Raw genomic sequence first — 14,902 nt, 5'->3', positions numbered from 1 at the left:
GTGATAAGGAGAATATATAAAAGCCAGAAAAAAAGGATACTATATCCAAAAGAACAAAGAACAGATGGATAGAAGACTTCCCATTATAAATGTAAGTTAGAAGACAGTGGAGTCCTGTGTCTAAAACACTGAAAGAAAAAAGGAGCCTGTCAACCCACAATTCCCTACGCAACAAAGGTGCCTTGCAAACACTCAAATGAAACAAAGAGTTTCCCAAACATACACACACTGAAAGGATTTATCTCTAGCAGACCTTCACTGCAAGAAATATTAAAGAAAGTTCTCTAAGAAGGAGGAGGATGATCTCAGATGGAATTTTCAATCAATACAAATGAATGAAAGGAGCCGAAAATGGGAACTACATGGGTAAACATACAAACTTTTTTCTCATTACTTCAATAAAAGATAATTGACTGTTTGAACAAAAATATTAACAATGTACTCTGGGACTTATATACAGAAGTAAAATATATGATACCAATAGCGCAAAGGTCAGGAGGAGAGAAATGGAAGAATAGTCATATGTTTTTTTTTTTATATTATACATAAAATAGTATAACATTACTTGAGGGCCGACTGTGATAAAATAAAGATGTAGACTATGAACCCTAAAGCAACTACTAAAATAATGGAACAAAAAGTTATATGTAACAAATCAAAAAAGGAGATAAAGTGGACTCATGAAAAATACTTGATTCAGAAGAAGGTAGATAAAGAGGAAAAGGGAACAAAGAATGGATGAAATGAATAGAAAAAATAACAGGCTGTTTGATTTGAACATAAGCATATTAAAATCTTATTAAACTTCAATGATCTAAACACTCAATTAAAAGGCAAAGACTCTCAGATTGGATTAAAAAAGACTCAGGTATACCCTGACTACAAGAGATCCATTTGAAAAGTAAAGACCCAAATTGAGCACCACCTTTAATCTACAGTCAGCCAGGAACTGAGACCCTCAGTCCAATAGTCCCAAAGAACTGAATTCTGCCTATACCTAGATGAATCCAGTAGCAGATTCTTCCCTAGCTGACCCTTCAAGTGAGACCCTAAGCCTTGTTGGCACCCTGACTGCAGTCTTGTGAGAGATTCTGCAGCTGAGGGCTCAGTGAAGCCATGCCCAAACTCTACCCATAGAAACTGTGAAACAATAAATGTGTACTGTAGTAAGTCTCAAGTTTGTTGTAATTTGTTACCCAGCAATAGATTGCTATTGCAGATGGAAGAGTATACCGTGCTGCTGCTGCTGCTGCTGCTGCTGCTGAGTCGCTTCAGTCGTGTCCGACTCTGTGCGACCCCATAGACGGCAGCCCACCAGGCTCCCCCGTCCCTGGGATTCTCCAGGCAAGAACACTGGAGTGGGTTGCCATTTACTTCTCCATTGCATGAAAGTGAAGTTGCTCAGTCGTGTCCGACCCTCAGTGACTCCACGGACTGCAGCCTTCCAGGCTCCTCCGTCCATGGGATTTTCCAAGCAAGAGTACTGGAGTGGGGTGCCATTGCCTTCTCCGATACTATGCTTACACCAGTCAAAAGAAATATGTATTAATGTCAGACTAGGTATTTTAATATCAGACAGAGTAGACTTTAGAGCAAAGAATATTTCTTTAAATAATGATGCCAGTTATTCAAGAGGCCGTGCTGATGCTAAACATCTATGTACTGATAACCAATAATAGAGCTTTGAAATATTATACAACTGCAAAGAGAAATAGACAAATCCATGATTACAGTCAAAGATTTGAACACCCCTCTTTCAAGAACATGTAAAATAAGTAGGCAGAAAATCAGGAAGGATATGGGAGGATATAGACAACTTGACTTAATTGACATTTATAGAACACGCCACCCAACAACTGTAGAACATGCATTCTTTCCTGGTATGCACAGAAAGTTTTTACCAAGATAGAATATATTTTGGATCATAAAAATAGACTCAGTAAATTTAAAAGGAGCAAAGTGATACAAAGTAAATTATCTAACTATAGTGGAATTACATTAGAAATAAATAATGGAAAGATATCTGAAAAATACCCAAATATTTGGAAAGTAAGTCAGTTTTATATAGCCTATTTTTCAAAGAAAAAACTCAAAAGAAACAAATGAAAAGACAAATCAGAAAATATTTTAAACTGATTGAGAATGAAATGTTAACCTATTAAAACATGTGGGATTCAGCTAAACTAGTGCATAGTGGGTACATGTGTAACACTGAAATACTGTGGACTGTGGCCCATCAGACTCCTCTGCCCATGGGATTTCCCAGCAAGAACACTGGAGTGGGCTGCCATTTCCTTCTCCAGGGGATGTTCCCCACCCAGGGATTGAACCCAGGTCTCTTGCATCACAGACAGATTCTTTATCAACTGAGCCACCGGGAAGTCATATTAGAAAATAAAAAGCCATCAAATCAAAGACATTAGCTGCCATCTTACAAATCAGAAAGACAAGAACAAATGAAATTCAATGTAAGCAAAGGAAAGAGGAAATGAAGATCTGTCAGAAATCAGTGGAAAATAAAACAGTAAAACAAAAAAGAAAATCAGTAAAACCCAATATCGACTGATCACAAATTCCATTATTGTGAGTGAAAGTGGTGATTGTACAGATTCTGCAGCTATTAAAAGGATAATAGAAAACAACTTTATGACAATAAATTTAACAACTTAGATGAAAGAGGTAAATCTCTTGAAAGATACAAGCTATCAAAGCTCACTGAGGAAAGAAAGAACCTAAACGCCACTATAGCCATTAAATAAATTGAATTCATAGCTGAAAACCTGCTTAAAAATGAAACTCCATGCCAAGACAGCTTCACTGATGATTTCTACGAAACACTTAAGGAAGAAATAAAAATAATTTTACGCAAACACCTCTCAGCTCATTTTTGAGGCCAGCGTTAACTCAGATATCAAAACCAGACAAAAACATAACAAGAAAAAACTGCAGATCAATACCTCTCACAAACATAGATGCAGATGTTTTAAAAATTCCAGCAAATCCAACCCAGGAATTTATAAATTGTGGTCTGAAGAATGCAAGGTTGGTTTAACATCTGAAAATCAACCAGTGTAAATAATTATATTAACAGACTGAAAATACACACATAGGATCAACCCTATGTCCATGGGATTTCCCAGCAAGAATACTGAAGTGGGTTGCCATTTCCTTCTCCAGGGGATCTTTTCAACCCAGGGATTGAACCCGTGTCTCTTACATTTCCTGCATTGGCAGGGGGGTTCTTTACCACTAGTGCCACCTGGGAAGCCTCGGGAACAACTCAATATATGCAGAGAAAGCATCTGAGAAAATCCAACATCCATTCATAGAAAAAACTCTCTGAAAACCAGGGATAGAAGGGCATTCTCTCAATCTGAAAAAACTTATCTACAAAATACCTACACACAATATCATGCTCAACAGTGAAAGATTTAAGTCCTCTAAGATTAGAAATAAGGAAAGTTGTCTTCTCTCACTGCTTCTATTCAACATAGCACTGGAGGTTCTGTCTAGTGCAATAGAGCAAGAACAAGGCATCCAGATTGGAAAAGAAGTAAAACTGTTTATTGAAGATGACACGATTGTCTACACAGAAATCTTTTGGAATTCATGATGGGCTACGACTGCAGCCATGAAATTAAAAGATGCTTCCTCCTTGGAAGGAAAGTTATAACCAACCTAGATAGTATATTCAAAAGCAGAGACATTACTTTGTCGACTAAGGTCCGTCTAGTCAAGGCTATGGTTTTTCCTGTGGTCATGTATGGATGTGAGAGTTGGACTGTGAAGAAGGCTGAGCACCGTAGAATTGATGCTTTTGAACTGTGGTGTTGGAGAAGACTCTTGAGAGTCCCTTGGACTGCAAGAAGATCCAACCAGTCCATTCTGAAGGAGATCAACCCTTTGGCCACCTTATGCGAAGGGTTGACTCATTGGAAAAGACTCTGATGCTGGGAGGGATTGGGGGCAGGAGGAGAAGCGGCCGACCCAGGATGAGATGGCTGGATGGCATCACTGACTCGATGGACGTGAGTCTGAGTGAGCTCCGGGAGATGGTAATGGACAGGGAGGCCTGGCGTGCTGCGATTTGTGGGGTCGCAAAGAGTCCGACACGACTGAGCAACTGAACTGAACTGAACTGAACTAGAACAAATACTGAGCTTAGCAAGGTTGCAGGTTGCAAATTAATACACAAAAATAAATTCTTATCAATTTATATAGTAGCTACCACCACAGAAATTTAAATAAAAATACCACTTACAAAAGCACCAGAAATTAAAAACTTAGGGATAAATCTGAAAAATGTATGCAAGCATTGTACACTAAAAACTATCAAATGAAGTTAAAACAAACTAGGAGCTAAATAAATGGAGAGATTTATTGTGTTCCTGGGTTGAAAGATTCAATATTTTTATGTCAAGTCTCCCCAGATTGATCTATAGATTCACATCAACCCCAGTCAAAACACAGCACTTCTTTTTTTTTGTAGAAACTGACAAACTGATTTTAAAATTTATGTGGAAATGTGAAGAGGCTAGAAAAGCCAAAACAACTCTGAATGATGCTGGAGAATTTATGCGACCTGACTTCAAGATTTCTTACAGAGCCACAGCATTCAGTACAAGGTGGTACTGGTGTCCAAAAAGACCAATAGAGCAAGGTATAACAGGACAGAGGCACAGAGCAACAGCTCTGCAATGGAGCTCTGGGGGCCTTGCATGTACGCACAATGGCCACACAAACAAAAGTTTGAGCCACTGCTGGTCTAAGCCTTGGCAGAGCACCCGGCGATCCTCCAGAACTTGTTAAGGGGCTGCTATAAGACCCTTGTCCACTCGCCTCCCTGTGTCCCCTGGGAGGCTGTCCTGAGCTGTTTCTTCTCACTTCCTGGGTTCTGGTGAGGCTTTGGACTTCCTGCCTGCCACGCTCAGAACAGAGCTGTGGACTATAAAGCTGCTCACCTGACACCTAGATTCAGGTGGGCTACAGCAGGGTGTCCTGCAAGTCACGTTGCCATGATGTATCTCCTTTTGTATGGGTGTTGTCCTTTGTGGTGTGTAGGGCAAGGACCATGCAGAACTGGAACCTTTGGCTGTTTTTCTTCTCACTGTGTATGGAAGTGTTAAAAGTGTCTGAATCTAGGAGTGGCTCCTTGGGTCTTTATTGAATCAGTCAGGCCTTGCCCTGTCTTGTGTGTACTTGACAAGAGAGCCAGAAATAAACCCATACATATGTCCTTATGGAGAAGGAAATGGCAACCCACTCCAGTACTCTTGCCTGGAAACTCCCATGGACGGAGGAGCCTGGTGGGCAGCAGTCCAAGGGGTCGCTAAGGATCAGACACGACTGAGTGACTTCACTTTCACTTTTCACTTTCATGCATTAGAGAAGGAAATGGCAACTCGCTCCAGTGTTCTTGCCTGGAGAATCCCAGGGACGGGGGAGCCTGGTGGGCTGCCGTCTATGGGGTCGCACAGAGTCGGACACAACTGAAGCGACTTAGCAGCAGCAGCAGCAGTGTATGTCCTTAAGTTGACTTTCAACTGACATGCCAAGGCAAACCCGAGAAAGAAAAGGCTCCTTGACAAATAGTGCTGGAACTACTGCAGAACCACATGCAGAGCAAAAAAGAAAAAAAGAAAGCCTTAATTCCTACCTCACACCATATTCAGACATTAACTCAAAATGAGTCATAGACTTAAATGTAACATATAAAGTTATTAAAAGTTTCAGAGGGAAACATAGGAGGAAATGTTTGTGGCCATGGTTGGGCAAAGTTGTTTTATTTTAGAGAAAATAACCCAACATGATTCCTAAAATAAAAAAAAATTGATCAGGGTTAGTCACTCAGTCGTAGCTGACTCTTTGCAATCCCATGGACTGTAACTGTAATCCCCAGGCTCCTCTGTCTATGGAATTTTCCAGGCAAGAATACTGGAGTGGGTTGTCATTCCCTTCTCCAGGGGATCTTCCCAACCCAGGGCGCGAACCAGGGTCTCTTGCATTGCAGGCAGATTCTTCACCATCTGAGCCACCAGTTAGATTCCACCAAAAGTAAGAACTTCTGTTCTCCAAAGGACACTTTTAAGGGAAGAAACTATAACCCAGAGACTGGAAGATAATATTTATTAACCACATAGCTGATGAGGGACTTTTACCCAGAATATATAAAGAAATCTCAAAATTTAAGAAAAAACCCAACAACCCAGTATTTTAAAAAGGCACAAAATTTGAACAAGCACTTCACCAAAGAAAATAAATGTAGGCTAAATAAGTACATGAGAAGATGCCCAACATCACTTGTTATTAGGGAGATGCAAATCAAAACTGCAGTGGAATAGTTCTGAATCCCTATAGAATGTCTAACAGCTAAAGAGTGACTGTACCAAGTGTCAGTGAGGATGGGAAGCAGCAGGAACAATCATATATAACTGGTGGGAATGCAAAACGGTAGTTCCAACTTGGAACGCAGCTTGTCATCATGTGACACAGCTATGCCTAGGTATTTATCCAGGAGGAATGAAACGATATACTCAGACAAAGGCTGGTACATGAATGTTCACAGCAGCTTTACTTGGAATAGCCTCAGGTCGGAAATGATCAAGCGTCTTTTAACATATGAGTGGATAGACACACTGCGTTATTCTGTACCAAGGAATACCATTCACTAATGAAAAGGAGTGAATTATGGATATACAAAACAGTATGATAAATATGCAAAGTATGGGGATTGACATGTACACAGTTATATTTATAATAGACCAACAAGGACCTAATGTACAGCACAGGGTACTCTGCTCTAACCTTAATGGGAAAAGAATTTGAAAAATAATAGATATATGTATCTACCTACTCATTGGTTCCCAAAGAGTCCAACACAACTTAGACTGAACCACAGAAAGATTCTTGTATAACTGAATCACTTCACTGTACACCTGAGACTAACCCAACATTGTGAATCAAACTATACTCCAATATAAAAATGAAAAATAAATGATTCAAGAAAAAAATCTGAAAGTAATATTTTTGCATGAAAGATGTCAGACAAAAGAGACTACGTTCCATTTACACTGAATTCTAGCAAATTAAGACTAAGCTACAGTGACAGAAAAACAGGTCAGTGGGAAACTGGAGAAGGGGTAGGGAGAGGTTCCAGTGGGACATGGGAATATTTTGCTGGTGATGGCTGGGTTCACAATCTCGGTTATAGGGATGGTTTCACCTGCATCCCTGTGTCCAAATTTACCAGATTGTATACTTTAAGCATGTGCACCTTACTACATGCAATTACAGCTCAGTAATGCTGCTTTTAGATATTATATTGTTTCCAGTCACCTTCCTTCAGTCATGTTCAAGCCTCCTGGTGGTCCACGTGGCTTCCTGAGTCCCTGCTCTGAACACAGGTGACATTGGTAGGTGGTGCCCCCGTCTTGATCCCTGAGAGCCCAGCAGTCGTGCCTACCTGCACTTAACGTGATGCTTTTATTTAATCCTCACCATAGAGACAGAAGGCCATGAAAACTGAAACCGAAGAACAGGGACTAGAACATTCCGACTAAAAGAAACGTCAAGATGGACACAAGGCAAGCTGGGAACCCGGGAAAAGAAGGCCCGTGCGATGACATGGGGCCCCCGCCGCCTCTCTCGGGACCTACTGGACCCCAAGTGGACAGACCTTCGCAAGGACAGCAGCGGGGCTGGACCCGGAACCGGCGGAACTTCTAGAACCCCCGGCACCTGGGCCTGGGGTGGGGATGGTGCTAGAATATGCGGGCACAGCTCGACTGGCTTGTGGGGCTCCGAAGCCCCGCCCGAGGAGCTAACCATTTATGTCACACTGTGACAATTATTCTGCATAAAATTATCGTTAAAACCCCTAATTTTTCAGCCTCCAACCCCGCCAGTGGCCTTTTAGCATTCTCCAGCGCGGGCGTCTGCGGCCGGTGATCACCGGCTCATTACCTCCGTGTGGCGCCGCCCCCCCCCGCGCTCGCAATCAAGCACTAATTAAACCGGCGCGGGCCAGGCTGGGGCCCGAGGCTGGGCGGGGGGCGCGGGCAGAGCGGGCCTGGTGGCCGCCGCGGGGCTGCGACGGACTGCGGGGACCGTGGCGAGGGCCGCGGGCTCCGGGCTTTGGGTCCGGGACGGCGGTGGGCGGGGCCGGATCTGAGGGCGGGGCCTACGGGGCGGGGCCTGGGGGCACTTAGCGAGGCCGCGCAGGGCAGGGCTTCATGGGTCCGGGTCGGGGTCGGGGTCTGGGTCGGGGCGCGGGGCCCGGCTCTGGGGGCGGGGCCACGGGCCCCGTGGGCGGGCCCAACAGGGGGCGGGGCCTGGGGCCCTTATCTAGGCCGTGCAGGGCAGGGCGTCCGGGGACCGGGGCGGGGGCGGGGGCGGGGGCGGGGGCGGGGGTGTCGGGGGTCGGGGATCAGGGTCAGGGTCGGGTTCGGGGCCCTGGGTCCTTACCCGAGAGAGGCGGCCGTGCGGCAGAGGTGCAGGGGCGCCAGCCCCTCGGCGCTGAGCAGGTCGGGGTCGGCGCGGTGCTGCAGCAGCAGCCGGGCGCAGGCCGTGTGGCCCCCCAGGCAGGCCTCGTGCAGGGCGCCGCGGCCGCCGGGGCTGGCGTCGGGGTCTGCGCCGCAGCCGAGCAGGTGGCGCACGCAGGCCGTGTGGCCCTGGGCCGCAGCGATGCACAGGGGCGTGGTGAGCTCGCGCTTGTACTCCAGGGTCCAGAGGCCTGGGGAGCGGGTGGGGAGAAGGAAGGTGAGAGGGGGCCGTTCGTGGGGGACGGTGTCCGTTATGACTGAAATAGGGGGAAACCATCTGTTAGGAGGAGGGGCCAGGTGGGCATGTGGGGAGCTACGCGAGGATGCTCGGGCCTTAGGGACAGAGAAAGGAGTGAGATCCGACTGGGCCACAGGCGAGGGATGGAGGGAGGTCTCGGGGGTGAACCCTAACAGAGAGGGGCAGAGAGACAGCAAGGGAAGGCAGTGTGAGGGGGGAAAGAGAGGGCGGCAAGCACAGAGAGCGACCTGGAGAGGGCAGAGATGGAGACCTGGGGGAGAGAAGCAACAGAAAGGAGAGGCTGAAACCGAGCCGAGGGATTGGGGCGGTGTTGGGCAGAGGGGTGTTACTGAGAAGCAAGAGGGTTTTGCCAAATGTGAGGGGGACTGGGGACTCAGGTAAGATGTGAGGAGTTAAAAGCTGAACAAGCAGGAACATTTAAGGTGGAATTCACACTTTGCAGGCTCTGAATTAGGGCAGCTGCAGGGCGGAAAGTGAGCTGTGGATTTTTCTGGAATCCAAGCCCTCTCTTTTTGAGTCCCTGATTTTATCCCCTTTATCATTAAGAGGAGAAGACAACAGACAAAACAAACTGACCCACATCAGCAAGGCTGCTCAAGAAAAGGACTCGGAAAGTTTAGTTGTCTTGGAAGTGGCCGGTTTTCAGAAGCACCCTTTGATGTGGTGGTCTGCATTGAGCACAATCCTGGTTTGTTTCTTTGCGCTTTTTAGGGTTTTGTGTGTGCACGCGTGTGTGTGTCTGTGTGTGTGTAAGGTTGCTCTTTCTTGAAGGATGAATGGAGCAGGAGCTATACATTTCACTTCTCTGAAAACTTTGGGCTTTCAAAAGGCCCGTGGAAGGTTGTTAGCGGCCACGAGCGCTCCTGGAAATGGGGAGAGCTGTCCCTGGTGAATACACTTCAAGGGACAGGATTTCACATGGCAGGGATGCCTTCTGATAATGATGGAAGAATCGATACCGTGGCTGTAATGAGCTGTGGAGGAGACCCTTTTCATAGGCCACCTCCTTCATGGGACCCATGCTGAGCAGTTTTGAAAGACCACTCATAATTACCTACCTCAATGTAGTGCAGGGTTCTAGCCTGACCCCGGGTCCCCAAGGCCCAGCCTGGAGGTTGTGCACTGCTGGAAGAAGAGGGGCCTGTCATCCTGGTGGTGGGTGATGGTGGCCGGAGGCCCCAGGGATGTGGTCCTACATGGACCCCTGTCTTCACTGGGTCTGATTTAATGGAGGCATTGATCTGGCCCTTGATGATAACAGTGACCTACATTCGCATCTGACTCTCTGTAACCCCATGGACTGTAGCCTGCCAGGCTCCTCTGTCCATGGAATTCTCCAGGCGAGAATACATTCTTGTAGGACCCAGCTCCTCCTCCTTGATTCTACTCATTTCCCCTAGATAGGAAGTTTACATACTGAGGGGCCAGGAAGCAGGTACTCCGTTTTCTAGGGCATGCTAAGTTCCCAGCTCAGCTTTACCCACCATCGGCAGCTCTGTTCACCCAGCCAAGAAGCCAAAGTCTTCCCGTGGACTCATAGGAAGAGGCAGTGGAGGGCCATTTAGCTCTGCCGTGGCTTAGGGCCAGCCCCCATCTCCAAGTCCCTGAAGGCTTCTCTCCCTGTGGTGTGTGAAAAGTGTGTGGGTGAAAGTGTTAGACTCTCAGTCATGTCTGATTCTTTGGGACCCCGTGGACTGTAGCCCACCAGGCTCCTCTGTCCATGGGATTCTCCAGGTTGCCATTTCCTTCTCCAGGGAATCTTCCCCACCCAGGGATAGAACTTGGGCCTTTTGCATTGCAGACAGATTCTTTACCATCTCAGCTACCCCTTAGCATCATCCTCTGTGGGAATGGTTTCCTGGGACCACAAGCTCCAGGGGGCCAGCATTCCATCGTGGGTGTGGCACCCAGAGGCTGGCCACCGTGAACCTGTGTCTTCCCTTCCCCACTGCTCCCTTCAAGAGGTGCTGAATTGGCTGCAGGAAGCATGGGGACCCCTGTCTCAGCCTGGGTTGGATCGTCTCTGCTACTGGACCAGCGTGGAGCTGGTCAGGTGGCTGAGCTGAAAGAGCGCAGAGGCCAGCAGCATTCATCTTGTCTTCCCAGCTCGTGCTGAGGCCACGGGCCAGCACCAATGCTCAGGGCTGCCCTTTGCTCGGTAATAAGTCAACATCCCTTCCCTGCCAGGGTGCTCTGATTTCCTGTCGTACAGTTGTGTCACAGAAAAACAGCACACTTAGGGGTGGAAAGATTAAGGTGGTAAAGAGGAAGGAAACTTTCATTCAGACCACGAGCTGACATTAATATCTATTTGAAATTACATCATTTCAGCATGTTGCGAGTGTGTCCAGGGCTGTGAGGCATGTGATTAAAAAATACATTAATCAGACATTCAGGCAGTTGGCATTCTTAATTGGATCGTCCCACAGCCCTTTGGAGGAAGATGCACGCCCCATCTGGGACAGGTGAGGGAGAGGAGACCCGGAAAGGTGCTGCGGTGCCTTTGGTTGGGAGGGATTTCGGCCCAGATGACCTGTGCTTGCTTCCCCGCAGCCCCTGCCGCCTCGCTGGCTGCTCTGAGCTGCTTAGCCCTTTGGCAGGGTCTGGGTTTATTGCCTTCTCCCCGTGTGAGGTGTAGGCAGACTGTGTCAGTGCCCTGGAAACCACACTTCCTCATTCTTGGTCTGCCAGAGCTCACGAGTCAGGAGCACAGAGCCCTGGCCCTTGGCCCGCTGATCACAGAGCCTTGCATCCTCACGATTCCAACATGTGAGCCCTCTCGGTAAACGTAGCATCGGGAGGCAGGGGCGGAAGGGTGCCCAGTGCAGAGCTCCAGCCGAGGAAGCTGCACTGCAGCCTGGTGGTCAGCTAGTCCGTCCATCCCAGATGGGGGCAAGGGGGCTTCTCTCTACTTGGGAGCATGTTTGCCTGCCTGGCACGAAGCAACAGTGTCCCAGCGACAAGAATGCAGGCATATATGACCTAAGGACCTCCAGTTTCTCCCCTCTCCTCCCTCTTCCCGGGCTGCCCTGGCATCCAGGAGGAGCGTCTCCTGAGGGTTCGCCCTGCCCAGTGCTGGCTCTGTGCCTGCTTCTGCCTTGGAGACCTGGAGTTCAAAGATTCAGAGAGGAAATGCGCAGCACTGCCGGCCGGGGGCCGCTCCAGGAGGGGTGTGCTTTATCTCCCAACCCCCTGGCTGCCAGATCCAGGCTCTGGCAGATCAACAGCCAAACCGGATCTCTTCTGAAAGACAAGAGGCCACTTCTAGCATTGCACGGGCACTCCTCACCCACTGTTTGGCTTTTCCAATGTGATCGCTCCTATCCGATCACCTAAAAGCTACGTCTGAAAAATCGTGCACGCAGAGTTTTGCTTGTCAATGTCTTTGGCTCGAGCTTGTTAAATGCAGCACTGCCGTAAGCAGTCTACCCGCTGCAGCTATATGTTCAGACATGTGTTAGTAGCTCCTTAACAATGACGGGAAGAGCAAAGGTACCTGACAGTCCAAACGTGGCTGGGGATTTCACCTGCCACACCATCTCGTCCTTCTTGATCTCAAACACCACGTTGGCATCCTGGAAGAACTTGTCCATGAGGGGCTTCAGATGCTCCAGGTCTCCTGTGGCCAAGGCAGCGTGGTACTCGAGGACCGGCGACCCATCTCTCGCCTGAGGCTCCTTTTCCATCCTCTGAAAGATCTGAAGTCTCCCTCTAGCTGGCTCTGGCCGTCTGTCCATCGCAATGCTGATCTCAGAAAAGCTCTCCAGGAAGGGGAAAGATGGTCTTTTGGAGTGTGAGCTATTTCTATTGTCATTACTCAATTGTCAGCCAGCCGGGGTTGGGTATTTATAACTCCTGTGGGCTCTGATGTGATAACCGTCACTCGGTATGACCAGCATCATGTGACCACCGAGACGCCAAAGAGCTCGGCCACCCCCTTGCGATTGTATACGTGTGAACTCTAGAGCCAGGCCCATCTGTGTGTCTCCCAAACAGCTCGGCACACCACGCAGGCAGACGGCCTGAAACAGGCAGGCTTCTTTTTCCTGCTGTGTAGGATGGCTTCTTTCATTTCCTCCTCTTCCTTAGCTGCTGTGGCCAGTGGTGAGCGGATGTGTGTTCTGAGGGCTGTGTCGGCCCCGAGGCTGTGTCAGGGAGATCCAGACGGACACTGCAAATGGCCAGGCTCTGCACAAGTGTCCTGGGCCGAGGCCCCATAGTAGGACAGACCAGGGATTCCCAAAGGCATCGTCATCTGGGGCCTGTTGGTTTCTTCCAGCTGTTGAGAACTGATCCCCAAATGTGCATCCCTTGCTGAAGATGAGAGAGGCCACAATTTTTTTTTTTAATGAATGGTAACAGCTCTTTGTTAGCAACTTGCTAGTTACTGGCTACTAGTTCAGGGCTTATTTAAAAATGGAGTTACCGTATGACCCAGCAATTCCACTCCTGGGCATTTATTCAGAAAAGATGAAAACTCTTAATTAAAAAAGATACCTACACTGCAGTGTTCATAGCAGCACTATTTACATACAATAGCCGAGATGTGGAGCAACCTAAATGTTCATTAACAGATGAATGGGTAAAGAAGATGTGTGTGTACACACACACACACACACACACACACACGTGCGTGTAATAAGAATATTAGCCATAAAAAGAATGAATGCCATTTGCTGCAACATGGATGGAACTAGACATTATTATACTAAGTGAAGTGGGTCGGACAGAGAAAGTGAAACATGATATCACTTATATGTGGAATCCAAAAAAATGATACAAATTGACTTATTTATAAGAAAAGAAGTAGACTCACAGAAGTAAAAAAACAAGCTTATGGTTACCAAAGGTGAAAGTAGGGACAGGGATAAATTAGGAATAAACTAGGAGTTTGGGATGAATGGCTCAGCGGTAAAGAATACATCTGCAATGCAGGAGTCACAGAAGACATGGGTTTGATCCCTGGGTCGGGAAGATCACCTGGAGCAGGGCATGGCAACCCAGGCCAGTATTCTTGCCGGGAGAATCCCATGGACAGAGGAGCCTGGCAGAGTTGGACATGATCAGCAACTAACACTCACTTTCGTGATTTAATAAGGGGACTTCCCTGATGGCTCTGTGGTAAAGAATCCACCTACAATGTAGGAGACATAGGTTTGATCTCTGGGTAGGGATGACCCACTGGAGAAAGAAATGGCAACTTATGGCAATGACTTAATAAAGATGTATTTTACCCTCCTCATAGACCTGACTTCTAGGCATAAATGCATTCCACAGGCTGACCGAAGGCCTGGAGCTTCTTCCAACAGTAAAGCCCACATCTCCTCTGCAGCAGGGGACTGCAGGGTGCCAGACAGGAGAGGTGTGGCTGTCTGTCTGCTCGTCTCTGTTGCCTTTGTGCAGGCGCGTAGATTGAGTTGACTGTGTCTTGAAGGCTGAAGAGCTCATGCGGATGGCAGACAGCGTGGGGAATGGGGGTTGCTGAGAACACTGCTGGGTACTGTGGAAAATGCAATGGTAAAGTATACAGATCGTGTTTGCCAGGAACATGCAGGCTTCTTTGGACACAAGAGGCAAGAGTATACAGAGAATGGTACACAGCATCACTGTGAAGACCATTTCCCTTCTAGAATGTTCACTAAATAAAATTGTTGACTCTTCCCTTTTCATTTCCCGATTATGTCATTGCCCTATTCATTTCAATAGCAATATTAATTCTTCAGATATCTCATTTCTTTAAACATAGCCATTTTGCCCTGTTATATCCTCAGACTGATAACTTGTAAATAGATGCATTTCTGAAAGACTTTTCAGGTACAACTATAATCCAGGATCCAGCTGGAGCCTGTGCTTTAAACCGGAGCATTCCTTTGTACCTGATGCATGTTGCCATGGGTTATTTTTAAAAGGGGTGGAAGCCTGGAGGTGAGTCCAGTGATAACAGCCATTCTACCCTGTGTTCTGTGCTAAATTTAGCTTTCCAAGTGTTATATTTGTCAACAGTGCCCTGAATACCCAAGCTTGATTTCAGTGGGTAGGGAGTAGTAGTCCAGAAACAGACTTTGTTCTTTGTGAGAGCTTTTTAAAAATAGCGCATGGTAGA

At 47.2% G+C, this 14,902-nt stretch overlaps 1 protein-coding gene across 1 annotated transcript in view; it reads right to left on the bottom strand.

Annotated features, from left to right (window-relative positions):
• The window catches only part of ASB18 (ankyrin repeat and SOCS box containing 18), an 81,880-nt gene that overhangs the window by 46,608 nt on the left and 20,370 nt on the right, over nucleotides 1–14,902 (bottom strand). The window contains exons 2-3 of the mRNA XM_004001771.6: nucleotides 12,296–12,418; nucleotides 8,464–8,731 (exon numbers count right to left, since the gene is read on the bottom strand). Of these exons, the coding sequence (XP_004001820.3) occupies nucleotides 8,464–8,731; nucleotides 12,296–12,418 (391 nt within the window). The remainder of the gene's footprint in view (nucleotides 1–8,463; nucleotides 8,732–12,295; nucleotides 12,419–14,902) is intronic.

The sequence above is a fragment of the Ovis aries genome, chromosome 1 (genome assembly GCF_016772045.2).
Source record: "Ovis aries strain OAR_USU_Benz2616 breed Rambouillet chromosome 1, ARS-UI_Ramb_v3.0, whole genome shotgun sequence".
NCBI classification, from domain to species: Eukaryota; Metazoa; Chordata; class Mammalia; order Artiodactyla; family Bovidae; genus Ovis; species Ovis aries.
This window is presented reverse-complemented; position numbering and strand designations above follow the sequence as displayed.